The following is a 27,249-nucleotide window of genomic DNA, read 5'->3' on the forward strand; positions in this document are numbered from 1 at the left end:
TCCCGGCATACCTTGGGAGGCGGCGGTGGCGGTGGCGGTGGCGGCCAGGTTAGGCGAGGCGGAGGGAACCGTGTGCGGCGGTCAGTGGGGGTAGAGGTGTGAAGGCGGCTTGGTACGGAGGAGTAGCCGGCCGGTGGGCCGCTGCCGCCGCAGCCGCCATGCAGGAAATCATCGCCAGCGTGGACCACATCAAGTTCGACTTGGAGATCGCGGTGGAGCAGCAGCTCGGGGCGCAGCCGCTGCCCTTCCCCGGCATGGACAGTGAGCATGGGGCTGGGGCCGGCGGGCAAGGGGCGCAGACGACTCGGACCCGGGACCCTCCCCCTCGGTCCTGAGACTCGGACTCAGGAGCCTACTTTCTTCGGATCTTTGACCCCCTGGGGCTAGTTTAAGACAGTCTTCAGGACAAGACCATGTCCTGCTGTTCAGATAATTATTGAATGAAGGCAGGTACCCTGGATTAGAATTACTGCCCCCAGCCCCACACACTCCCCACACACTTCTGCAGTACATAGTACTACAGAAAAGTACTATATAACTCCCCCACCTCCAGCTCCCCGATGCGATCTCCCTCTTCTTGCTTTCATCAAAATTGGGCCGTTGGAGGGGTCTGACTGAGGGAAGGACCACCTCTCTCTGCGGAAGAAGTCCCCAGTTAGACCTTCCAGCTCCCTTCTTCGCCTACGACTCACACTTCTGGGAGCCTATCCCTCACTTGTTTTCTGGACTCTAACTCTGGGTCTTTCTTACACCCAGGCAGATGCTTGAGCTCCCTTTTCAGACTTTTTGCAAACAAGTGACACCCCCAGGATTACCAGTTCCACTGCTTTAAGTCCGTCCTAGCAAAATCTCCTAGCTCCCCATAGACTGAGGAAGGCCTTGAAAGTTAGCAAGCAGGGGCACGACAGAGGCCTTCATAGATGCTGTCTGTGGGTTTTCAGCAATTCTGAAATGCATGCTTCTGAGAGAAAACACTGTGAAACCAAAAGGTTTATTCTGGTAGCCGTGGCTGGTGAATTACTGGGCTCCTTGGAACAGCCCGTCCGGAGCCCACTGACTTCCACAGCACACACTCAGCCTGGATTTTCTTGCTCCCCTCATCTGAACCAGCTGCATCTGTACAAGCAAAAGACTGCTCCTTTAATAATTGTGTTGGAGCTGCATATTAAGTGCAGTTCTGCTCTGTCTCTTCATTTATGCTCCTCTCCCTAATAGCCTCTCTGGAGCCTGTCCCTCCTTAGAGTCCCTCTTCACATGTGTTTCCTGTGAGATCATTCCCTCCCTCTGCCTCACATTAAAGTGTCCGGGAATTAGCCCTCTGGAAGGTCTGAGCACTAAGTAATTAGTTGCCTTGATCTTGTGCTCCATCCATCCTTCCTTCCCCCACTCACTCCTAACCCCTCGAAATTATCTTTATTATAGGAGACTTTCAGAAAGCCCATAGTAATGACTGGTCTCAACATATATGTCTCATTTTGCAGTGAATGACTGAGATTAGCGACCTTTTTCTTGCTTTGTCTGGCTGTGCGTTTTTTTGGCCAGTCTGTTTACTGTATCATGAACCCTTTATAGGTCAAAGGCCAGAAGGGTTTCTTCTCCCTGTCTTCAGATGTTACCAGTAGCAATCACACCTTGTTTTGTTTCACCCCTCTACTTTTCTCCTTTCTACAGAGTCGGGGGCTGCTGTCTGTGAATTCTTTTTGAAAGCTGCCTGTGGCAAAGGTAAGAGACCCCTGGTTCCTTGATGCTCCTCCTGAGGTACCTTCGACCACTGTGCCCCCTAGCAGAATTGTAGGTTATCAGGTCTCTGGCTTACATTGCTTTCTCCAGACTAACAGTCTGTGGATGAAACTGTGGCTTGGATAGGCTAGGAAGATGATGGGATATTCTGCCTGAAACTTAAAACACAGGACTGAACCTGGCTCAGAATCAACCTTCTCACCTCACTTTCCCTGTGGCCACAAGCTGGCCTGTGACCTGAACAGAAGCTCCTACCACTGAGATGTTTGGGAACTTTCTCAAGGTCACAGAGTTAGTGAGTGGCTAAGCCCAGTGTCTGAACCCAGGCTTTTGTGATTCTACAGTCTACACAGGCTCACTGTCCTCTGTGTCTTCTCATCAGAAAACAAAAAAAAACCCACAATAGTCTGTCTCCTGGAGTCTTGTTCGTACCAACCAGGCCCCCAAAGAGGTGGCATGAGCCAAACTATTCATAAGTATTAGTTGGGTCTGACCTTAAATATTATATATAGGTCTAGCCAGCTTTCGTTCTGAATATTTGTAGAAAGTAAATTTTAATCACAAGCTTAAATAGGGAGCATAGAATTAGAGCAAGTTTGGTTTTAGTGGCTGATTTTGGCAAGTTTTGGTTCTATAATTCAGTCATTCAGCACTGAAATGATAGACCTGCTAGGTAGGTCCACCAGGTCAACGACCTCTAGCTATGTAATTGGAGTATCATTGCCCCTGGGCTCCTGGGCTCATTCCCGTGGCCTTGTTCAGTAATTCTGCCTTTCTGACCTGCCATCATCTATTAGCAAGCTGTCCTTAACATATACACTATGACTATCTCTTTGTTAACTAACGCATTTAACTAATAGCCACTAGGCACAAATGGTTATTCAAATTTAAATCAATTAAAATTAAATAAAATTTAAAATACAGTTTTTCAATCATACTAGTCATATTTCAAATGTTTACTGGCCACCTGTGGCCGCTGGCTGCCATATTGGACAGCATAAGTATAGAACATCCCCATCATTGCAGAAACTCTTGGACAGGGCTGGTCTAGGTCTTTTCAGTCACAACTTCATTCTGGTTGGGCCTTCCCAGTAGTCCCACCAGGCCACTAAATGTTGCTTTCCCAGAGTATGGCTCTGTCCCGTCTGTATGGATGATCACTTAGGTCCTGCTACAGAAGGCAGACCTCCCCCAGTTTATGTACAATGCATTTCTTCAGTTTTGTAGCAGATCTTCTTTCTTCGTTATTGGAAGCTAAGTAGGCACTTTTAACTAAAGATGGGGCCCGACTAGAATCCAGGTTTCTGCTCTTGTGTTCCTCTTTACCTTCCCTGCCTTTTAGGGCTGTGTTTCCCAAACCCTAGTCTTTATTTTACTCTCCCTATAATTTTTGCTATGTCTGTGTATCACTGGAACTATTCTTTTTTAAGTACACTGCTCACAAAAATTAGGGGATATTTTATAGCTTCATATTCCTTTTGAAATATCCCCCAATTTTTGTGAGCAGTATAAATAAATAAACTCACCCCTCTCCCACACCGCCATTGGGCTTGTCAAGCCTCCATCTTATAGTGAAATTATGATGTTTTAGTTAGATTTTACTAAAACACATTAAAATAAGATATGTCACTATCTAAACTTAGACTTAAAATGTGTGCCCATATACTGCCTAAAATCACATTATCTTCTGCCAGGGGCAGCCACCACTTCTGGGAAATGCTGCTCTTGGGTGCTTTATGGAGGTATAGGGAGAAGGCACCTTGGTCCCCCCAGGCCCAGTGCCCTGGGCTCAGGGCCACATCTCTCTCTTCCTCTGCAGGGGGCATGTGCCCATTTCGCCACATTAGTGGCGAGAAGACAGTGGTTTGCAAACACTGGCTACGAGGGCTATGCAAGAAGGGGGACCAGTGCGAGTTCCTGCATGAGTATGACATGACCAAGATGCCTGAGTGCTACTTCTACTCGAAGTTTGGTAAGGCAGTTCGGTAAGGTGTGTGGTCAGACCCCTCCCTCTCCCCAAATCCCCCCAACATCAGTAGCCTTGGGGAGGCTCCACTGAGAACCAAGACCCAGAGATGTTAAGCAGTTGCTCAGGCACCCACGGTATCTACCATCTCTCATCCTTCCATCTTCAGATGAAGCCTAAGGCATTACCCTCCAACCTTAGCTGGCCTGTTAGTCATGGAAAGTCATGGTTATTCTCTAATAATTCCTATGTCTCTGTAGTACTCCTCTTGGTTTGTTTGTTTTCTAATTGTTTGATTTTAGAGAGACAGGAGGGAAAGAGAGAGAGAGAAGCATTCATTTGTTGTTCAACTTAGTGCATTCATTGTTTGCTTCCCATATGTGCCCTGACTAGGGATCGAACCCACAATCTTGGTGTTTTAGGACAGTGCTCTAACCAACTGAGTTAACTGGCCAGGGCTATAGTGCTTCTGGTTTTTTTAGCACTTTCAAGTACTTTGGGAATTTGAGGCTGATGAGGGTTTCCTGGTGGGTGGGTGAACAGTGCAGCTGGCTGGAGGCATTGTTTCTACTCAAGTCAACCCTTTCCCTTAAATCAGCTTCTTCTTACTGTGTGGCAACTGATTGCCCCTTGGGCCAGAGTTGGTTTCCTTCTCTCTGGGCATGTAATCCCATGTAGTAGCTTATCTACCCTAAATATCCCTTAAGAATAGTAAATTTGGGTCCTGGACAGTTTGCCCAGTGGTAGAGCATCAGCCTGGTGTGTGGAGGTTCCCAGGTTTGATTCCTGGCCAGGGCACACAGGAGAAGTAGTGACCGTTTGCTTCTTCATCCCTCCCCCTTCTCTCATTTTCTCTCTCTCTCTCTCCTCCCCTCCTGCAGCCATGATTCAGTTAGTTCCAGTGAGTTGGCCCCAGGTGCTGAGGATGGCACCCTGGATCCTCCACCTCAGGCACTAAAAATAGCTCCATTGGGTTGCCAAGCAACAGCCATGATGGGCAGAGCATTGTTCTATAAGAGGCTTGCGGGGTGAATCCTGGTCAGGGTGCATGCCGGAGTCTTGTCTCTCTGTCTCCCCTCCTCTCACTTAAAGAAAAAAAGAAAGAAAGAATGGCAAGTTTGGTGGGCTGTATTCTGGTAGCAGAGAGCCCTACTCTTCACCTTGAAACTGAGGTCACCTTGATCCCCGCTTAGAGAACATGTGGCCTAAGCTGTCCTGAGTGAACTGCATGGAGAAGCGGGGACAGGCTGAGAGCAGTGGGGCTGGCACGGGGCTGAACCAAGCTGTTGTACTCTCATGGAACTAGAATCTCTTGGCTTTCTTCTCTGAGCGAGGCTGACCAGGAAAAAGCCTTGTTGGTCAGGATGAGGGCCAGCTGTCTCCAGTCCCACTGGCCCCAAGACCTGTGCAGAGGCCCAGTGGGAGGCTGGAAGCCTGCTTTACTTTTTGTGGTGGGCCAAGGAGTGCTACTGGACCGACTGCACACTTTCAAAGCACTACTGTCAGAGGAGGTTTAATTATTTTAGCAGCCCAACAGGCTTAGCCTGCTGGCTTACTAGAAATGTGGCGTTTTTTTTTTTTTTTTTTTTTGTAGAGGTAGAGCAAGCTGAAGAGCAAAAGCACAAATAGATAGAAAATAGGACTCTGGCTTTCCAGTTGCCTCGCTTCCTCGCTTCCCCTTCCCAGCAGCACTGGAACCAGCACTGGGATGAAACAGTGGCTTCTCCATGGGAGCCTTCGCCCATATAGCCGCTAAGGCAGGAGCCAGCCCTCGTGGGTCAACTCTTAAAGGTGCCTCTGCAGGCTGGTCTGGGTTCCCTACTTCTCTGCTGATGGCCCTGAGCCCAGCCTCCCCCAACCCCGCATCTCTGTGACAAATCCTTGCCTGCCATTCCCCTGCAGAGCTTGACCTGGTACAGACATATCATCTGCAGCTCCTGTCACCTGTGACATGGGTGAGGGTCCCTCTTCTAGGCCCTGAAGAGACTGATGAAAGAAGAAGACAGGTCCATTCCCTGCCCCATGGTGCTTTTGCTCTAGTGGCTCAGGGAAAGAGGCACCTGATATGCCAGGGAGACAAAGAAGAGAGCTGTGCATGACGAGTCCTCTGAAGGAAACAAACAGTGGTGGAACCCCATGGGAAACCTCCTTTAAGTAGAATGATTAGGCCTCTGAGGAGGTGAGACCTGAGCTGGGATCTGAGGGCTAAGCAGGGGCCAGCCCTGGCAGAGGACTCTCTTGGAACAGTTCGGAGGCCAGTGTGGCTGGAGGGGAGAAAGAGACTGGGGAGGGGTGGGCTAGACCACACAGGGACTTACGAGTCTGGGAAGGAGTTTGCATTTTCTCAGAGTGGCCTTTCATGTGGAATGTAGAACGGCAAGGAAGGGCAAGTGTAGAGGTGGCTGAGCCGTAGCTGGGTGAAGATGCTGGTGGCAGCTAGGCGGATTGCTCCTAAGACAGCTCCTCTCACAACGGCATCATTGCTTTCTACCCCAGGGACCCAGCCTTGCATTCCCAAATCTTCCCTACATTTGTCCTAAAAGGTAGACTCCTCAGACCTTCCCCCATCCCAGCTAGTCATGTGAAAAGCTGATCAGGAGAGAACAGTAATTTCCTGGCCTCAACTGGTACACTTGTATATGTGGACAGGCCCCTGCCTGGGGCTGTCTTTGGGTAAAGGGTGGAGGCATGGGTTATTTGATGAGTGTGTGTCCTGTGCCCAGCTCTGTCAGTGTCATTGACTTCATGGCAGCATGGACAGACGAGGGGAGGACCATCACAGCGTATGTGCAGGTCAGCAGACTGAGGTTCCGAGGCACTCTCCTGGGTCTCAGTTTCATCAGGCCGGGAACAGGCATCAGAACCACCTGGCCCCCTTTGCCACATAGTGGGCTCTGCCCTTGGGAAGCTGAGGTGGGTCTGGGTTCAGCCCTCCCAGGGAGAGCTGTCCTGGGTGGACGCATGTCTGGGTTTCCCTGCAGGGGAATGCAGCAACAAGGAGTGCCCCTTCCTGCACATCGACCCCGAGTCCAAGATCAAGGACTGCCCTTGGTACGACCGTGGCTTCTGCAAGCATGGTAGGTGTCCGAGTGGCTATGCCCCCTGGCAAGAGGCCTGTCCTCCCTCTGCCCACATGACCTTCTCTACCTGTCCTGCTAAAACATGGCATTAGGCATTTGAGGTCTAGTGAGGCTTTTTACATCGTCAGCTTACTTGACCCTCCCAAAGCCCCTGTGTGGGCTGCATACTCACCTGCGTTTTTTATAACACTAGTATTTGAAAGGTTGTGTGTCCTGCCTACCGTCCCCAATGAATAACAGGTAGAGCCAGCATTTGAAGCTTGAAGCTCTGGTCTTGCTCTCTGCTCTCCAGACAGTGGTCTGGGCAGGGCCTGACTGGCAGAGGGACACAAGGGCATCCCCTAAAGAGGGGATGGTCTGAGTGACCTGACACTTGGCTCCACAGGTCCCCTGTGTAGGCACCGGCACACGCGGAGAGTCATCTGTGTGAATTACCTCGTGGGATTCTGCCCAGAGGGACCCTCGTGTAAATTCATGCAGTGAGTAGCTAACGTCTATTCCAACTCCCACAACACTCCTGCCACAGACCCTGCTGCCCTCTACCTCTTTCCTGGGTTCAGTTGGGCTTTGGTCACTGGGTGGTATTGGCCCAGTGCCTGGGGCAGGGGTATGGGGTTGGGGATGGACCTGTAATGCTTCCTGAGCCTGGAGGCATTTCTCTCTCCCTAGACCAGCACTTAACCTTTATTGGGCACAGCCATCAGGAAATCTGATGAAAGCTATGGGCCCTGTGCTTTGGAAAAACTCAAGCACACATAGCCTTGCATATTTTATTTTAATTGATTTGAGAGAGAGAGAGAGAGAGAGAGAGATGTCAATCTGTTCTTGTATGTACCCTGACTAGGGATTGAACCAGCAACCTCTGTGCTTCAGGGCGAAGCTTTAACCAACCCAGCCACCGAGCCAGAGCTAGTCTTGCATGTTATTTAGGGCCTTTAGGTTAGGAAGTGAACTACAGTGTCAGGACCTTCTATATGGAGATACTGAGCTTGGGATTTCATATACACCAGTTCATGTAACTCTCACAAGTGTGAAAGAGAATGTCCTGTTTGACACATGAGAACACTGAGGCAGTTCAGCCACTGGCCAGGGTCAATGGAGGCAGGTCTGTAGGCCTCCAAAGTCAGGTCCTTGCCCAGTGAAGCAGTGCTCCTCTCCTGGGCCTCATTAAACCTGTCACTTTGGGTGGTTGAGGAGATAGGGTGACACTGGAACCATGGAGCAGTCTTCCCTCCTGTGCTGCCTCCATCTGCACTGCCTGTACTTTTACCAGAGCACAGTGTCCTGGTTGCTGCCACATGGTGGGCAGATGGCCTACTCAGTGGAACTCAAGAGCTTGTAGGTAGCCCAGGGGTTCCTGCTTGTGGGTCAGGCAGGCATGTCCTCCAGGGAGTCTGTGTTGTCAAAAAAGGTCTGGCATCTGAGTTACCCTGTAGGGAAGGGTGTACATTGGAAGGGGTTCCTGTGCTCAGAGCCCCTCATGGAGTAGGCTTGTGACTTCTGACCATCCCACCTGCTGTTACCGTCCTGTAACCTCAGGGGCAGAACTGAGATCAACACCCACCCTCTGTCCTGGTGGTTTATGTTCTGTGTTTGGGGAGACTGGCCATGATATTCCCTGGGCCAGATTTTGAGAACACCACCTGGCCTAGCACCTCTTTCATCTCTTCTTCTCTTGTTCTCACCTCCTCTGACTGTTGGTGACCAGCCCTCGATTTGAACTGCCAATGGGAACCACCGAGCAACCCCCGCTGCCACAGCAGACGCAGCCTCCGACAAAGGTACCGTGTCCTGGCCCCTCCTCGGCCCTATGGCACTGCCAGCCCTGGCAATGCCCTTGCAGCAGAGAACTCAATGCCACATCAGTGCATGGTCTGGCGTAGACCCAGCTGGAGACCTTGTGAGGGCTCAGGAGGAGGCAGGACAGGAAGGGAGTCACCCTGAGTTCCAGCAGAAAAATCAGAGAGCAGAGTGGTTTGTATCTGCCTCTAGAGGTGGAGGGCTGTCTGCTGGAGCCAAACACCGCTGGGTTTCTCTTCCCTTGGCGCCCCAGCAGTACTTCCCTGAGCCCGCCTCAGGAGCCATAGTGGAAGGCGGCATGAGCGCCACATGTCTGCCGCGCTTGCTTCTGGTTCAGACCCTTTCCTTTACAAATGGAGAAGCTGACACTTGTAGAGGAAGGGGCTTGACTGACGTGCCACAGCTGGGCAGGAGCAGATCTGGGAGCAGAACTAAGACTGTTCTCTGGCCAGTGCTGTGATCACGCTGTGTGGATATTCCCAACTGCAGGAATAGCTGGAAATAAAAGGTTGAGGGACCAGCTGCTCTGGTTTTCTAGACAAGGATCCTACAACCCAGCAGTCGGTTGATTCCCCTCAAGCAGGAGGAAAGGGGGAACTGCCATGGAAAAATGGGACTCCGCAGCATTCCCCTGCCCCGCAAAATCGAGGGCACCCTGGATTGGTTATTGGAGTATGGGTTTGGGAGCCCAGAGGCAGGGCTAGCTGGTATGCTGGGCAGGGTCTCACCAGGCGGAATAAACCTGCCTTACCTCTTCCCTGGCTGGACTCTGAACTTGTTGCCAAAGCCCCAGTAGGCCCTCCTCAGTGCTTGAGGCTGAACAGACAAGAAATGTCCGCTCTTACTATACTGACCTTCACCCTCAGGAGGTTCTGGAGCAGATCAGATAGAATTCCCTGTCAGCCAAGCTGGGAATTCCTGGGTATGGGTGTAGCCATGACAACCTGGGGATTCCTAGCTCGGGGTTCCTACATTTATGGAGGCCAGAGCCAGAAACCACTGGCTGGGTAGTGGCCTGGCTGTCCAGTCCCCACCCCAGAAGCCCCAGTCCCCCTTGCTCACACGACTCCCTAGTGGAGGGCCCTCTTAGCCCCTAGACCGCAGGTCAGCATGTCCGCCTCCAACTGTTTTTCTGTGACTGTTGCTCGCCGTGTAGGCTGCTAAACATCTGGCTGAACCAAGCGTTCATCCTGACCTGAAGCTAGAACCTCAGAAACAAAAGTAAGGCCTGCTCATGCCCTCGCCCCACTGCCCCAGAGACCTCCTTGTCTCTTTGTTTTGTTTTCTACTTTTATTTTTCGTTTCTGTGTGTCTGCATGGTATTTTTCGGGCAGCAGCTCCTGCCATTATCACCAGATGTTTCTTTTCTGCCTGCTCTCTTGATCAGGGCACCACAGAAGCCCTTCTTCCTGCTGGTCATGCGGGAGCAGTCCCGCCCTCTTTTTTCCTATCCCCATTGGTAGTCTGCGTGCACGTGTTTTCCGCAGTAAAACCGTGTTGTATAACTCTTTCCAGCAAAGTAACAATCCGCCATTACAAAGGTCGTCCTCCTTGATCCAGTTAACGAGTCAGAACTCTTCTCCCAATCAGCAGAGAGCCCCACAGGTCATCGGGGTCATGCAGAGTCAAAACAGCAGTGCAGGCAACCGGGGACCCAGGCCATTGGAGCAGGTCACCTGTTACAAGGTGAGTCATGAGAGGGGGGGGCGGTGAGGGATCTTCACAATCAGTGGCCGTTCCCTCATTCCCCAAACGGTTAATTTTGAAAAATGAAAGTCTTTCTTTTTTCTGGTTGTGAAAGTGGGCCATGTGGTGGGCTAGAGGCCATCCTATTTTCTTCCACAACACACCAAGGTCAGGTAAACAATCAAACACACACTTCACTGAATGGAGTGTACTTGCAGAAAAAGGAGGGAAATTTCTCAGTCTAGGAACAAAGTAGAGGCACAAATCCAGAGACAAGAATGAGCCCTGAAGCCTCTGTTTGTCCTCAGATTCCGTGGGGCACATTCACGGGAAAGGTTCAAAGCTTTAGGCCTGCACAGAGAAATCGGAATACCCTTCTCACCCCCCCCCCCCCCACACACACACACACATACACAAAATAGGACACTCAGGAAAGTAAACTATTTTTTTAAGTGAGAGGAGGGGAGATAGACTCCTGCATGCACCCCTACTGGGATCTACCCAGCAACCCCCATCTGGGGCTGATGCTCTAATCAACCACGTTATTTTTAGCATCTGAGGCTGACATGCTCAGACCAACCTAGCTATCTTCAGCAACCGGGGTCACTCACTTGCTGCGGGAGGGGAAGAGGAAAAGAAGGAGAAGAGGGAGGGGAAGAGAAGCAGATGGTTGTTTGGTTGTTTCTCTTGTATGCCCTGGGAATCAACAGGATGTCCATACGCCAGGCCAACACTCTGTCCACTGAGCCAATAGCCAGGGCCAGGAAAAACCCACTAGGAAACTTGTGTGTCATTCTTGGATCTGGATGAAAAGGGGTAGAGGTAGTCCCTTGAGAGTTTATAGTCATCAGCAGGTTCTTCCATGAGTTGGGTCCTGTATTCATGACCTTGGTGAGAGCCAAAAATATAGTGTTCTAATCTAAAACAGACTCAGATGGACTCCTGGCACCTGGCTGTTTGAGGGATTTATTCTCAACCCAGGTCACAGAATTCCCACAGCTAGAGGTCCAAAGAATGAGTTCACTATCAAAAATCACAAAACACAGAAACAAGCATCACCAAATGAGTCAGTAGAAACAACCAATAATAGAACTGGACTTCATAGACTTCAGGCTGGGGATTGACAGAAGAAATACGAAATTAGTACATACTTTTTTAAAAGAACTAAGTGCTTAGGATACAAAGTGAGTGTTGTCCTTTACTCCCTCTTTATGCAGTGTGTCCTTTTCTCATGTCTTTTGGTTTCAGTACCCCTTTACGCTGCAAAACCCCCTAAGGGGGAACCCCACCACTTGGAGAACTTCCCTTCTAAACTTTTATTCACGCAAGCACAAGGAGAGTATGTATTTTAATATAAACAGGCCCCTAATAGGTCTAATGTTCTATACTGTTTTTTTACAATATATTATAGATATTTATCAGTACATGTAAATCTCATCTTTTCCAGTGACTGTATAATATAACCATAATTTACTTTACCAGTTCTCTGTTGGTAGACAATTAAGTTATAATTTTTGCAGCTAAAAATAGTGCTGAATGTGATACTTAAGATATTTGTGAGCTGTTGTCTGATGATGTCAGTAGCATCCATGCCTGCAAGTATAAGGTCTAAGTCAAAAGGCATATATTTAAAATGTTTATAGCAAAGCCAGTCCACTGGGCACTTCCCATGGCCATCAGACACTCACTGAGCCCCTGTTCTGTGCCAGCTGTGCTGAGGAATCAGTGATGCTGTTCTCAGGGGAGAAGGCTGGTGCCCAAAGACACTAATGTTAAAAATGCACATGGATTCAGGGAAGGCCTCGGATTTCTGAGCCCGAGCCATAGCAGGTGAGGAAGAGTACAGAGGGGGATGTGTGCTGAAGTGAAGGGCATGCCTGCTCTGTGCAGAGCAGCTTCCGACCAGTCAGTTCTCAAGTACAGTGAGGAAGCAGGTGTCCTGAAGCAGCACAGCTGTCATCCTGCCTCCCTGCAGGACTCTTCAGCAGGGTTCCTATGAAGCAAGCTCTTCTAACTCCTGGAAACTTAGAAAGCTGGGGTGGGACCTGCCAACCTCTTCTTACCAGGGTGCTTCACGGGTAATTCCCACGAGGTTGCCTTGTGGACTTCACAGCTATCCTGGACTCCCCAGCTGTGAAGACCAATGGATATGCCAAGTACTATGAATGGGCCCACATAGTCCCTCCCTCTTACCACATCAGCCGAAGGACTAACTGGCAGATACACAGGCCACTGGTCCACACAAGTCACACATACAAATTAAGACAGACATGAAAACAGCAGTCTCAAGAATAGAGCAGGGAAGAGTTCTGGGTCATGCTGACCAAGTAGAGCCCGCACTTCAGGCTGCGGAAGTGTAGGGACTGGGTGGGCACTGAGTTAGTGCAGAGTGGGTACCCCTACCACCTCTGGACCCTGCTGTTCCTTGAGACTGCCATTCACTTCCTTTCTTAGAATTCAAGATTGAATGAAGGGAAGTTAAAGCAGGGACTAGAGCTGGGACAAATCAGGGTTAGTGCTAGATTTTTTAGGTGGCTTTACTGGGTCTGTTCTCCCAAGCCTAACCATTGTACCCTTCCTCTGCTCCTGTGACTGAAACCTGTCCCCAGAGGTAGCTTAGGCAGATGAGCAAGAACCAGGAATGAAAATCTGGGTGCAGCCCACACTTAGTGTCCACAGCAATGAATCCCTCCCTGCATTAGGGAGGATCCTGGTGGCTTCTCTCTCTCCTTGTTCCCACCCATCTCCAGGGAGTCCCAGAATGGTGCCTCAGAGGTAAGTGACTGGTTAGCCATACAGAGGAGATAGCTACCTGGACAGGTAGGGGAGCTCTGATGCCGGAGCTTCTCTTCACCCTGCCACCCACCATGAGAGCCCTTCTGGGGGCAGGCGCCATGTGTCCAGCTGGCTGAAGGAGTGCTCTCAGCATCTTCTGGCTGCAGGGGTCTCTTCCCATCTGATAAGTTGTTGGCTGCAGTTACTGTACTACTGTACATTCTGTAGCTTCTGTAGCTCCTTTTCCTTTGTGTTTGAATGAAAATATACACCATTGAGAATTTCAGCGTCCCCATTCCCAACGTGGTATTTGGTAGGTGCTGCCTTAGTTGAAAACTACATTTGAAAACTGTTTTTGTTTGTTTCTTCTCCTTCCTTTCCTGCTGTTCCCAGTGTGGTGAAAAAGGACACTACGCCAACAGATGCACCAAAGGGCACTTGGCCTTTCTCAGTGGACAGTGACAACAGCTGGAGACAGCTCAGAGCAGCCCAAGGAGACCCCTTTTGGGGACCACTCTGGGCCTTCTTTGGGAGTGTGCATTTAACTGTTCAATGCCAGTGTTGGTGCAACTCTGGCTGGAGCTGGCAGGCAAGCATACTGGGGTTTACCAGTCTGAGGGATTGTCTTTCAGTTTCCCTATCATTTTGCTGCAATTTCTTTAAAAAGGGGGGGACATGTACTCCAGTTCTGTCCCTCAAGTCAACATCATGTTTGTCTAGGCATCAACATCTGTCTGGACTTCCTGAATACTGACCTCAGAAGAGGGAAGTGGGGAAGCGCTTGTGCTAAGCAGTTCTGTATGAAAGACAGCCATTCCCCTCGGGCCTCATTAAGCACCAGTTCTTGGTGACCCCAGAGACTGGTGGATCATTAAAACTGCAGCTAGGTCATGCCTGTTTCCTCCATGTCCTGCTGAATTCAGAAGCTGTGCCTATCAATGTGATTTGAATGAGGCAGCCCTTCAGGGCGAACTCAAGTGGGCTTGTTGCCTCAGCCTGGTCCTGAACCAAGGTGGCAGCAATTGAGAGGAGGGGTGCTGGGCTCTCAAGTGTGAGGGTATTTTTCCTCTGGGCTTGTTTTCTTGGGGTACATGCTTGACAGTGTTTATACTTAAAGTTGGAGCTGCAGGCCGCCCTTTAAATAGATGAAGCAGTCCACTTGTGCACCTACCTCCTGCCCCTTCAAACGTCTGTACTGTCACTCAGACACCTTTGGCCTATGGAGACGACCCTGAGCCTGGAAATGTGAAACCATCACCTGGAACCTGCTGGGCAAGGGGCCTATCCAAGTTCAAGTATAAGAACAATTCTTTTTTTAAAAAGCTAGAGATTTATTGTTAATTTTGTGATTAATAAACTGTCAAATTGGTTATGACACTATCCCACACTGTATACCACCATTCGCCAGTACAAAAAAAAATTTAAAACCAGACTGAGGCATAAGGCAGAGAGAGCAAACACATGAATGTCATCCCTAACAATTTCCTGTAGCCATGCCTCCACCTTGACCTTCATACATGTTTTCCTCCTGGGGAAAGTGTCAGAATAGTGCATGGGCTGGTAGGCAACCTGACCTCTTGACCCTTTTTTTGTGTGTGTATTTTTCTGAAGCTGGAAACGGGGAGAGACAGACAAACTCCTGCATGCGCCCGACTGGGATCCACCCGGCACGCCCACCAGGGGGTGACGCTCTGCCCACCAGGGGGCAATGCTCTGCCCCTCCGGGGCGTCACTCTGCCTCGACCAGAGCCACTCTAGCGCCTGGGGCAGAGGCCAAGGAGCCATCCCCAGCGCCCGGGCCATCTTTGCTCCAATGGAGCCTTGGCTGCGGGAGGGGAAGAGAAAGAGAGAGAGGAAGGGGGGTGGAGAAGCAAATGGGCGCTTCTCCAATGTGCCCTGGCCAGGAATCGAACCCGGGTCCCCAGCACGCCAGGCCGACACTCTACCGCTGAACCAACCGGCCAGGGCCTTCTTGACCCTTTTTAATAGCAAGCAACTTACAAAAGTAATGGAATTCAAGTAGTATTTCCTGTGATTTTATTGGTCTGAACTCACTTTATGTAACTTTAACATTTTCCTGTACATGAGATACTACAATGACCTAAGAGTCAGCCAAATATATTATCCTAAAGTTATGTTTTAATTGGTCCTAAAGAAATGTACCACACCAACAATTTGAGAGGCAAACAACTTCTCTGGGCAGGAAAGAAAAAGGCTGTACAACAGCTAAGCGTAGGCAACATTGTTAAAACGGCTTTGTTTTTCACCCCTGAATGATAACTACACTGCAGTGTGTACAAAAAGTCATGGTGCACTTTTGACCAGTCACAGGAAAGCAACGAAAGATGATAGAAATGTGAAATCTGCACCAAATAAAAGGAAAACCTTCCCAGATTCTGTAGGATGATGTGGCAGTGTGTGTGCATGCGCAGATGATGTAACACCGTGTATACAGCAGAGCAGCCCACGGCCATGCCAGTCGAGATGTGGACGGTACAGAGAAGAGTTCAATGTGTTTTGTGGCTCGCTACATTCAAATCCATGACCAAAGTGCAACGTGAATATCGGGGCGTTTATAACGAAGTGCCACCACATAGGAATAACATTACTCGGTGGGATAAGCAGTTGAAGGAAACCGGCAGTTTGGTGGAGAAACCCCATTCTGGTAGGCCATCAGTCAGTGACGAGTCTGTAGAGCTATATGGGAGCCCTAAGGAGCCCTAAAAAATCTGTGTGTGAGCCCACATTGAACGGCACTGAACAGGTATGAAACTGGGAGAGTTTTCCTTTTATTTGCTGCAGATTTCACATTTCTATCGTCTTTTGTTGCTTTCCTATAACCGCTCAAAAGTGCACCATGACTTTACAGACACTGTATATGCACAGAGATTCTAATAGAATCTTGGTTGCCAGTATTATTTCGGCTGGCTCAGTCCAGGACAGATTCCCTACTCCCCAAGCTCCCCTTCTCTGAGGCTCTGAAAAGCGCAATATTTTAACTATTTCAGAAGTATCAGCTCATAGTTGATTCATTTTAGTTGTTCATGGGATTGCTTCTTGTATGTGCCTTGAGCAGAGAAGCCCAGGGTTTTGAACCTGGGGCCTCAGCACTCCACGTTGATGCTGTATGCACTGTGCCACCACAGGTCAGACTGTAAGAACAATTTATATTAAAGCTTGTTTTTTAAGCTGTCTCATTACATCAGAGACTCCATGCTAAGGAGAGGATCTTTGCTACTGGCTGTACTAGCTAGCTACCTGGCACAAAGATACTAGTGCCTGCTTGTCCCCCTTCAACAAACTTCTGGAAGGGCAGAGATGCTGCCAGAGAAAGGCCTTTTTACTGGCAAATAGAAAAGTGTAAGCTTGGACTTTATAACAGTCACCTAGTAGGTGTCCTTCCCTCATCTTTTTTTTTTTTTCCAGAGAGAGAGAGGGATAGATAGGGACAGACAGGCAGGAATGGAGAGAGATGAGAAGCATCAATCATTAGTTTTTCATTGCAACACCTTAGTTGTTCATTGATTGCTTTCTTACATATGCCTTGATTGTGAGGCTACAGCAGACAGAGTAACCCCTTGCTCAAGCCAGCAACCTTGGGTCCGAGCTGGTGAGCTTTGCTGAAACCCGATGAGCCTGCGCTCAAGCTGGTGACCTCGGGGTCTCGAACCTGGGTCCTCCGCATCCCAGTCTGACGCTCTATCCACTGTGCCACTACCTGGTCAGGCTCCTTCCCTCACCTTAAATGCTGAATGATATCTATTTAAATTAAGGTCTTCTAGGAGATAAACAGGACAGAGCCTCTCATTCCCCTTAGACTCCATGCAGTATTTAACAAGAAACCACTTCTGGTCTTTGTCAGTTTACTAGAGACCTCTGATGAAGAGTGCTTCCCCTCACCCCACATTTCACTGAGGTTCCTTAGGCATATACACAGAGTAATATCAAACAATAGTGGGAAAGACATTCTCAGAAACACGGCTTCTACTTTTCACTGTAAAAGCAACAAGGCCAAAATTGTTTAGGACACACAAGGCAAAGAGCAGGGAAACACTTGAAAGGGTAGTGTTAAATGACCTCACCCCGCAGTGAGCTGGGACAAGATCCCAAAGTGATGCAGGTGCCCACCAAGGCTTCATGGGTGAAGGCCCTGAGAGTGGGAAAGCAATCTCATTCCACCTTGTGCAAGGGGACTTCCTGGAGCACAGGGAAAGGGCCAAACCAGTGAAGCAACTCAGTACCAGCCATCATTTATTAGGTAATAATTACAATACGAAAGGATTCCGAGGTGCTGGGCAACAGTCATAGGAATGTGGAGTCCGCACTGGGCCCTCTTCAGTGGTACTTGCGTCGCCGCTCATGTTCTGAAGTTAGAAAGGCAAAATGGTAAGTTTCTTAAAAGGCACAGTAGAAGCACAAGATGGAGAACATCGGGCTAAAACCACGTAAAACCATCCTGTGAATTGCTTTTAGGAAATGACCTAGAACCTGCTAGCCAATGTCTCAGCAGAATCACTGACCCAGGGACACACAGGCACCTCAGGCCAGCCCCTTCCTTCCCAGGAGGACTACCCACTCTGGCAAACAGCCCCCAAGAACGTGCCTAGTCTTTGGAGTCAGTGTCACCTCAGATGCCACAAACTGGCAGGGGCCTGGATGCTATGAGAAACAGTCATGATACCTAGTCAGTGGCTACCAGTGACACTTTCTTGCATCTACCACTGGACAAGCTCCTTTGGATCTCAGAACCAGGACCAGCTATGCTTTTCCAGAGCACTGCACAACCCCACTGAAGGCAAGGTAACCCGAGGGACACTTACTGAGTTCTTTATAAGAACGGCAGTAGTTGAAAAGCACATAAGCTGCCAGCACCATAGAAATCCCAGCAACGCTCCCTTTTCTCACATCGACATACTTGTTGTAGTATCGGTAATAACCTGCAAACAGGAGAGGCAGTCACTGCCCTGCTTTGCTGTGAATACTCCATGCAGTGTAAAGTCAAATCTGGCTTAAATTCAGAGACCTAGCCCTGGTATGGCTCTTTAAGCCACTGACCCTACATTCATGGATTAATAAAGGGAAAAGCACAAATGCCCTACATTCTTGGGGTCTCCACGAGCACAGACGTTCCAGCTAGACCCACTTTGATTCTACCCCCACTCTTTGGCCTTGACCTTGTAGATGGCTCAGCCTGCTGCCCTTTGATCCTACCTCAGGCTCACCTCCAGCCCAGTACCTCTTACCCTAATTCTGACTGTGAATCCAACCCTCAATACGGGCTATTCAGGGAGCAGGAAGACTTCATTTGTTTTCTTTATTAGGTGCCCCCATCAGTGAGGAAATAACATCTGCCCTCTTGGGCCTCACAGCCTAGTAGACAGAAAAGAATGAAATGATCCTAGAAGGCGACTGTAGTGAGGGAAGCCATGAAGGAGCATTATTCATGCAGAGAGCTATAAGCATGAACAGGCCACATTCACCTCCACTGAGAAGTCAGGGACTGTTGATACCAAGTGTGGGGAAAAGGCAGAGTATTCTAATCTGAGGCAAAGCTGAGGAGAGGCCTCAGGGCAGGGGAAAGATGGCACACAACACACAGCCACAGGCAGGCCAAATTTAGAAGGAAAAATGGGGGGGGGGGGGGCGAGGCAGCGACGAGGCTGGAGACCACGCAGACTCCCATGGGATAATGCGGGTCGTTATTCTTGGAACGTGATGTGGGTTCCACAGGATTGTGGAAGTTGTACCTGGCAGGAAGATGAGCATTATACTTTAGACTGATGTCCACTGTGCTTCACTCATGTTCCTCTTAGAGAAGTCTTATGTGAAATACTCATGGACATTTCTCTAAGATAAGGACAATGGCACCAACTCCAAGCAACAGAAAACATGTTCTTACCTAAAATTAGCCTGTCTTTGAACAAGACCAAACAGAAGTTCAAGAGCTAACACTCTCCCTAGCCTCTATATAACTTACTGGTCTGAGACAAGGCCTTTTAATACCCAAATTAACTCAGAGGAAAAAGAACCCTGAAGAACCAGAGATTTGCTTTTGTTTACATATGTCCATAAGGCTCTGACCTCTCTGAAACGCTCCAGCAATGCCTTTAGGGGTGAAATCCCGCATCAGTATCCAGCTTGGCAGCTCCCCTAGTTTGACATCCATGAGTCTCTTCTCCTTCAATGGTACTGATTAGGAAAAGAAAAAAGAAAATACACACTGAAAAATCTCCCAACAACACAAACAGCACCTTTCTACATCATTTCAACCACTCAATAAAAGGGCACTCAATAATATTACTATGTAGAGGCTGGATATAAGTAATATGAATAAATATATCACATCAAATTACTACTTTAAGCCAGAGTCCATATAAAGGCAGAACTGCTGTACTGACAGATTTAGTAATAAACAGGATTTTAATAGCTTGCTGGGCATAGCTATGTAAAAAAAAAAAAAGACTTCCAGCCCTGGCCAGTTGGCTCAGTGGTAGAGCGTCGGCCTGGCGTGCAGGAGGAGTCCCAGGTTCGATTCCTGGCCAGGGCACACAGGAGAGGCGCCCATCTGCTTCTCCACCCCTCCCCCTTTCCTTCCTCTGTCTCTCTCTTCCCCTCCCGCAGCCGGGGCTCCATTGGAGCAAAGTTGATCCAGGTGCTAAGGATGGCTCTGTGGCCTCTGCCTCAGGCGCTAGAATGGCTCTGATTGCAGCAGAGCCACACCTTAAGATGGGCAGAGCATCGCCCCCTGGTGGGCATGCCGGGTGGATCCAGGTCGGGCACATGTGGGAGTCTGTCTGACTGCCTCCCCGTTTCCAACTTCAGAAAAATACAAAAAAAATAATAATAATAATAATTTAAAAATTAAAAAATTAAATTAAACATTCTCATGTATTACAATCCATTCATTTCCTACCGCTCATTTTCATGGCTGCGGGTGGCTGAAGCCAATCACAGCTGTCCTCCAGGACAACACCAAATTTTTATTGGATAATGCGTAAGGTACACGGGTCATTGTATGGCTCTCACGGAATTACATTTTAAAATATGTGGCATTCATGGCTCTCTCAGCCAAAAAGGTTCCCAACCCCTGCTTTATTTTATAAGGTGGTGGGGTAGGGGAGTGACTCAGAAAAGTTGGGTACCTTGGCTAAAGGTGCACAGCATGCAGGCAGTGGAGGCAGGACTCAACCTCAGGTCTGGCCCCCATATTCCTGAAGCCAATCTGATTTCTACCTCAAGCATCCTACCTAGGACCACAGTTGTCAGATGACAGTAAAAACCACTCCAAATGATCCAAAAAGTCCCAGACTACATTTCAATAAGAGTCTGAGGACTGGACAGGAAGAGCTCCTAGTTGAGGCCATTCTGTACCCATCTCTTGGCTTAAGACTAAATAAGAGGGGAACCAGGTAGGATCTGGGGGGGGACTGGAGCTATGAGTGTCCAGATGTTCATGAGGGAATGGTCTCCCTCCCACTGTTCTTCCCAACAGGTCAACTTTAAAAAGCTTCTTAGTAGGTTTCCTCTTCAGGGCAAGGGTACAAGGACTAGAGTACCTTCTTAAAGATGACCAGCCACATGTAGAGCCAGACCAAATCACTCCAAGGTTTCTTTGCCATTTTGGAGATCCAAGAAAATATATACTAATGATCCCTAAAGACTAGCCTCAAGAGTCTACTGAGGGGAATCCCTCAGGGTTCTTGACATCTTCCAAACCATAAACAAGGGCAAGGGCTGTCAAGCCATAAAAAGAAACAGAAGGCTTAACAGCAGCTTCTGGTGCAGTAGATAGAGCATAAACCTGGGACATTGAAGTCCCAGATTCGAAACCCCAAGGTCACCAGCTTCAGCGCAGGATTGCTAGCTTGAGCACAGTGTTGCTGGCTTGATCATCATCAACATGATCCCATGGTCACTAGGTCACTGATTTGAGCCCAAAGTTGCTGGCTTAAGCAAGGGGTCACTGGCTTGGCTTGAGCCCCCCACCCCCAGTCAGGGCACGTATGAGAAGCAGTCAATGAACAACTAAAGTGATGCAACTATGAGTTGATGCCTCTCATCTCTCTCCCTTCTTCTAATCTGCTGTAGAACCAGACCCTTGGCCTTGATGGACCAGACTGAGTACATGTCACAACAGACCAAAAGTGACAGGTGAAGGCATAAACCTATGACTTGCATACATCGAATAAGGGTTGCAGTTTTATGTTGCATGTCCCAAACAAACTGCGCCAACCTTCTACCTAGATTCATCTAACAAATATGGAGCACCCACTGCATGTCAGGTAGCACGCCAAGCACTGAGGACACAGCACTGACCACAGATGATAGCCTGATCTCAGGAGCTGTCTATTGAAGAAGACAACCATCTTATATCCACTTACCTTCCTGTGCTTACCACACTTGAGCCAAAACCCTTTCTGTTTCTCATACACAACAGAATTATTTCCACCTAAGTGCCTTTCATTTGCAGTGCCCCAGGTTCATCACAAGGCTATTGAACTTAAATGCCATCTCCTAAAAGGCCTCCTTCCCTGCCCGCCCTATCTCAAATGCCAGCACTTCCTTTCTATGTAATCTGTGAGCTCATTTCCCATCTGTAAAATGGTTTATTCCAAGGGTTGAATAAGAAAATATATGAAAGCATTTGGAACAGTGCTCAGAATAGTAAAGTTATTATCATCATTGAAACCTCATTAAGGTCTATGCAAAACATTTAAAGGGGGGGAAGTGGTGGAGGAAAAAAAGCAAATTAAACCAAACTTTAGAACCTTTTAACTATACAAGAAAGACTTCAGGGATTAATCTCATCCTTTAGCTCTTTTTCAAACAGAAAACTGTGATTAGTTTAGTTAACAATTAGTTTTAGTAATAGTTTTTGAAATGTCAGATAGTCTCAAATTAATTTTTAGATATGTCCCAAATCTCTGTTGGAGAGTTTAGTGTCAATGACATTAAGCGCGACATCAAACAATGTCCACCAAAAATGACCTATACCTTTCTCTCTCATCTTGTGTGTGCTAATTTTAGATCCGAGGTTTGTCTTCATTTGAATTAGTAAACTTTTAGTCCATGGATTACTATACCACATTCTTGAATAAGAACATAGTAATACCTTTCCTACACTCTCAAAGCCTTCTTTCAAGTGCAAACATGTTATTCTAAAACCATTTCTGGCTTTAAATATGGCTTTGTGGTAGGGAGTGGTGATGAAGGTATAGATGGAACTAGAATAGCACAATGTTGTTAACTGTTCATACTGGGTAATGAATACAAAGCACTTGTTACATAATTGTTTCCTTTTTATTTTAAATCTTCCATAATAAACATTTTAAAGTGCTTTTAGAAATACAATTATGGGCCCTGGCCGGTTGGCTCAGTGGTAGAGTGTTGGCCTGGCGTGCAGGAGACCCGGATTCGATTTCCGGCCAGGGCACACAGGAGAAGTGCCCATCTGCTTCTCCACTCCTCCCCCTCTCCTTCCTCTCTGTCTCTCTCTTCCCTTCCTGCAGCCAAGGCTCCATTGGAGCAAAGTTGGCCTGGGCACTGAGGATGGCTCTATGGCCTTTGCCTCAGCGCTAAATGGCTCTGGTTACAACAGAGCGATGCCCCAGATGGGCAGAGCATCGCCCCCTGGTGGGCATGCCGGGTGGATCCCAGTCCGGCGCATGCAGGAGTCTGTCTGACTGACTCCCCGTTTCCAACTTCAGAAAAATACAAAACAACAAAAAAAGAAGTACAATATGACCTGACCAGGTGGTGGTGCAGTAGACAGAGCATTGACCTGGAATGCTGAGGACCCAGGTTTGAAACCCTGAGGTTGCTGGTTTGAGTGTAGGATCATAGATATGAGCCCCTGGTCGCTGGCTTTGAAGCACAAGGTCGCTGGCTTGAGCAAGTGGTCACTGGCTCAGCTGGAGACTCCTCAATCAAGGCACATATGAGAAGCAATCATTGAACAACTAAGGTGCCACAACTATGAACTGATGCTTCTCATCTCCCTTCCTGTCTGTCTCTGTCTGTCTCTGTCCACATGTCAGGAAGAAAAACAGTATTTTAAATCAAAGTATTTTTGACAGCTGGTATAAAAAAAATAAAATAAGGCTACTTCTGGGCCCACTGAAGCTATCTTTTTCATATTCATACAAACTATGGAAATACATTCTGCATTCTCATGACCACATTCCAGAACTGACATGGTGCGCTGGCACATCAAAGGGGGGAAAAAGCCAACAATTTAAAATTTATTTTCTACATATTTATATCTCTGTACCATGAAGACAAGAGTGTTTCCTTAACCAAAATTAAGAAATTTATGCCTGACCTTTGGTGGCGCAATGGATAAAGCGTCAACCTGGAAATGCTGAGGCCGCCGGTTTGAAACCCTAGGCTTGCCTGGTCAAGGCACATATGGGAGTTGATGCTTCCAGCTCTTCCCCCCTTCTCTCTCTCTCTCTCTCTCTCTCTCCCTCCCTCCCTCTCTCCTCTCTAAAAATGAATAAATAAAAAAAAGGAAAAGAAATTTATAAGCACAGGGGGAAAAAATCACATTAGTTTTAAGGAGAACAAGTACAACACCATCACAAAACTCCAAGAGGCAGACTCACTAAAGATACATCTACACTTATTCCAAGAACTTCTCTCTTAGTGGAAGACAAAGACCTCCGTCCCAGGCAGCCATAGTGGACACTCCCTCAGCACTATTCCTCAGTGCTGCACATCCCTCTGCAGTCACTGGTTTACACCAGCAGAGCACAGAGAGTGGTAACAGAGCAGACTACAGAGTACAGTATTCAGAGTTTTGTGCCACTCTGTAGCTGTGTGCCCTTGGGCAAGGTACTGCCCTCTCTGTGCCTCCATTTCCTTCTTTGTAAAATAAGGACAAGAACAGTACCCACCTCGGTACTTGGCTTTAGGTACTGTGTAAATGGGAATTATTATTTGTCTTTCTGTCTATGAGCTATGTGAAGCATAAACACACACAGTTCCTGGTCATATCAGACTTTCAGTAAACACTGTGGAAGGACCTCAGGTCTGACCTGATTTTATGGCTTCAAGAAGCATACTTTTCACTTATCTAACGAGGCATGGAAATACAAAGTCTGGGTGCTAAACCCAATCCAGGGGATTGCCAGAGAGTAGAGTTCAGACTTTGCCGGCCACACAAGACCTCTGTAACACAATTTTTTTTTATTCGAAACAAATTTCTTAAAAGCATAAAAATCATCCTTAGCTCACAGACAAAAACAGGCCTCAGAAATTCAGCCTATTGGCTATAGTTTGCCAACCTCTGCTCTCACCTATTGCTATTAATTCATTTTTTAAAGGCCTGACCTGTGGTGGTGCAGTGGATAAAGCGTCGACCTAGAAATGCTGAGGTTGCCGGTTCAAAACCCTGGGCTTGCCTGGTCAAGGCACATATGGGAGTTGATGCTTCCAGCTCCTCCCCACTTCTCTCTGTCTCTCCTCTCTCTCTCTCTCTCTCTCTCTCTCTCTCTCTCTCTCTCTCTCCTCTCCTCTCTAAAATGAATAAATAAATAAAAGTTTAAAAAAAATGTTTAAAAAAAAAAAAGATTTTAATTCATTTTTTAAAGTATTTATTGATTTTAGAGATAAGGGATGGGGGGAGTGAGTATCACTCATAGTTGCTCCGCTTTAGTTGTTCATTGGTTGCTTGTTGTATGTGCCTTGACCAGGCAAGCCCAGGGTTTTGAACCAGCAACCTCAGCATTCCAGGTTGATGATGCTTTATCCACTGCACCACCACAGGTCAGGCTTAATTCATATTTTTATCACTTTATTTGCTAATGAACTAGTGGCTTTATGCTCTGGCAACAGACATTATTGACAAGCTCATCAGGACTTAAGAGACTTGGACTCCAATTCCTTTTCCTAAGCTGATACTGAATGGGCCAGATGTGACAGGACCATGCCCGAAGATCAGAGGTTAAGCTGGGATAACCAGCCCGCACCTGTAAACCAGGCAGTGTTCCAAGGACCTTACATGTACTAAGTTGTTAAATCCTTAGTCCACAGTGCTCTTCACAACAACCCTCTGCTTAAAGAAGATGCCAAGTCTCAGTGCTTCCTTTTCACATGTCTTATATAAACAACATAACCACCTGTGGATAAACATTCTCATGTCTGTTTCTAGAGATGGGAAAAACAGCATCATTCTCATCTTTCTGATCCCCTCTTCATTATTCCAAGGTGAGATTAATATAGAAACTAGCACTGGCCAGATAGCTCAGTTGCTTCGAGCTTGGTCACAAAACACAGAGGTTGCTGGTTCCAACCCCTCAGGGCACATACAGGAACAGATCAATGTGCCTGTCTTTCTCCTTTTCTCTCTCTCAAAAATCAATAAATAAAAAATTTTAATTCGATTCCCAGTCAAGGCACACAGGAGAAGCAACCATCTGCTTCCCCCCCCCCTTTCCCTCCCACAGTCATGGCTCCATTGGTTCTATCAAATTGGCCCCAGGCACTGATGATATCCACCGGCCTCCACCTCAGAGGCTAGCAGTAGCTTGGTTGCCAAGCAACAGGAACAACAGCCCCAGATGGGCAGAGCATTGCCCCATAGGGAGCTTGCATGGCACATTCCAGTCCCAGGCACATGCAGGAGTGTCTCTGCCTCCCCTCCTCTCAATTTAAAAAAAAAAAAAAGTTTTTAAAGCCCTGAATATTAAAAAGAAGATAATTACAGAAAGTGGGTTAAGACTCACATGGGTTAATCAACTCTGCCCTTATCATGCTGTGTGATCTCTAGCAGATCACAACACATCTCTGAACGTTATTCTCCTATTTTAAAGGATCAACATTTCCCGTACCAACTTCTCGAAAAGGTTACTGTGAGGATCTAAAACTTATACATGGTTTCCATATTAATAATTATATATAAAAAAGTCAGTGTGTACAATCCGATGAGTGTAGAAATTTAAACACACATGTCGCCGAAAAACCTGCTAGACCTAAAAACATCCTTGTGATTAAAAGCTCAGTTTAGCCTGACCTGTGGTGGCGCAGTGGATAAAGCGTCAACCTGGAAATGCTGAGGTCTCTGGTTCGAAACCCTGGGCTTGCCTGGTCAAGGCACATATGGGAGTTGATGCTTCCAGCTCCTCCCCCCTTCTCTCTCTCTGTCTCTTCTCTCTTTCTCTCTCTCTCTCTCTATCTCTCTCTCTCTTCTCCAAAATGAATAAATAAAAATTGAAAAAAAAAGTTTAAAAAAACCCTTGGGCTTGCCCGGTCAAGGCACATATGGGAGTTGATGCTCCCTGCACCTCCCCCCTTCTCTCTCTCTTTCTCTCTCTCTCTCTCCTCTAAAATAAATAAATAAAAGCTCAGTTTACCACGAGGCCCCAAACTCCTAGGTCTGAATCCCAGCTGAGCCTCCTCACTAGTTGTGACCTTGAATAGGTCACTTCACCTCTCAAAGCCTATTCAGCATACAAATAACATGCATGCGTCTAACCTTTGTTGTGTCAGACACTGTCCTCCTAGGCATTAAGCTTCTCCTAGAAGCTTAATCTGAGCTTCAACTTTGGAAAGGATACAATCGGCACGTAGGATTCAAGCGCAAAACGCCTGGGTCGCAGCGGGGACAAGAGCAGCTACTTCTCAGCGGAGAGAGGGAAGGAGTCCCGAGACGGCGCCATTTCCAAGCCCGAAGGCACATCGCCCGTCTGCCCTCGCCTTCACCCGCCACAGCGCGGCGGCGCGGCGCCGAGAGGAGAGAAAGGTCGGACGGCACAGAACCCTTAGCAAAGGAAAGGATCCACCGCGCCTCGGGCGAGATCGCGGTGAAGGCCCTAAACGAAAGACAGGCGGCTCCGCAGCTCCGTACCCTCCCAGTGCGTCTCTGAACCCCGAACCCCGGCTCCTGCTTCCAAACTGACAGGCCCTAACGGGGTCCCGGTACTCACCGATTGACGCCATCTTGGAGTCCGCGGTGTCCGCTCTGCGGGGCCGCGCGAGGACTGCCGGGTAGAGCGCACGCGCTCCAGGGTCGCGGAGAGCAGAGGCTCACGGGAAGCAGGTCGCGACTGATGCTCAACTGGGGCTGCAGGAGCGCCACAGTATGGAGGGCGCAACGTCTGGAAAGCAGAGCCTCGGGCGGGGGCGGGGAATAGGGCTCAGCTTGGGTCTCCATTGTAGGAGGGAATCAAAAAATGGGAAGTGAAGGGTAAAGAGTACCCTGGC

At 48.2% G+C, this 27,249-nt stretch overlaps 2 protein-coding genes across 4 annotated transcripts; one reads left to right on the forward strand and one right to left on the reverse strand.

Annotated features, from left to right (window-relative positions):
* The first annotated feature begins 20 nt into the window (after positions 1-20).
* CPSF4 (cleavage and polyadenylation specific factor 4) lies at positions 21-13,696 on the forward strand. Of its 3 annotated transcripts, none has more exons than XM_066274274.1 (8): positions 21-261; positions 1,672-1,722; positions 3,560-3,712; positions 6,688-6,783; positions 7,172-7,265; positions 8,495-8,567; positions 10,102-10,272; positions 13,441-13,696. In XM_066274274.1, the coding sequence occupies exons 1-8, from the start codon at positions 159-161 to the stop codon at positions 13,507-13,509; spliced, it is 810 nt and encodes a 269-aa protein (XP_066130371.1). In that variant the 5' UTR covers positions 21-158; the 3' UTR covers positions 13,510-13,696. The 3 variants fall into 3 exon arrangements, with proteins under 3 accessions (XP_066130371.1, XP_066130372.1, XP_066130373.1); XM_066274275.1 differs by having other exon boundaries at positions 10,177-10,272; XM_066274276.1 differs by having other exon boundaries at positions 10,180-10,272.
* Positions 13,697-17,285: 3,589 nt separating this feature from the next.
* Positions 17,286-27,109, reverse strand: ATP5MF (ATP synthase membrane subunit f). The gene is made up of 4 exons (XM_066274281.1): positions 26,973-27,109; positions 19,129-19,236; positions 17,868-17,984; positions 17,286-17,411 (listed from the first exon to the last, which is right to left on the reverse strand). The coding sequence occupies exons 1-4, from the start codon at positions 26,983-26,985 to the stop codon at positions 17,383-17,385; spliced, it is 267 nt and encodes an 88-aa protein (XP_066130378.1). The 5' UTR covers positions 26,986-27,109; the 3' UTR covers positions 17,286-17,382.
* Positions 27,110-27,249: the final 140 nt, after the last annotated feature.

The sequence above is a fragment of the Saccopteryx bilineata genome, chromosome 4 (assembly GCF_036850765.1).
Source record: "Saccopteryx bilineata isolate mSacBil1 chromosome 4, mSacBil1_pri_phased_curated, whole genome shotgun sequence".
Lineage (NCBI taxonomy): Eukaryota > Metazoa > Chordata > Mammalia > Chiroptera > Emballonuridae > Saccopteryx > Saccopteryx bilineata.

Excerpts from the sequence above, each read along its gene's own strand:
- CPSF4 (XM_066274274.1), top strand. The coding sequence starts at position 159 with ATGCAGGAAATCATCGCCAGCGTGGACCACATCAAGTTCGACTTGGAG. Across the intron at positions 1,723-3,559 it reads GAAAGCTGCCTGTGGCAAAG|GGGGCATGTGCCCATTTCGC; the intron begins GTAAGAGACCCC and ends CTTCCTCTGCAG. Across the intron at positions 7,266-8,494 it reads CCCTCGTGTAAATTCATGCA|CCCTCGATTTGAACTGCCAA; the intron begins GTGAGTAGCTAA and ends GTTGGTGACCAG.
- ATP5MF (XM_066274281.1), bottom strand. Across the intron at positions 17,985-19,128 it reads TGCTGGAGCGTTTCAGAGAG|GTTATTACCGATACTACAAC; the intron begins GTCAGAGCCTTA and ends TCCTGTTTGCAG. Across the intron at positions 17,412-17,867 it reads CCGTTCTTATAAAGAACTCA|AACATGAGCGGCGACGCAAG; the intron begins GTAAGTGTCCCT and ends TTCTAACTTCAG.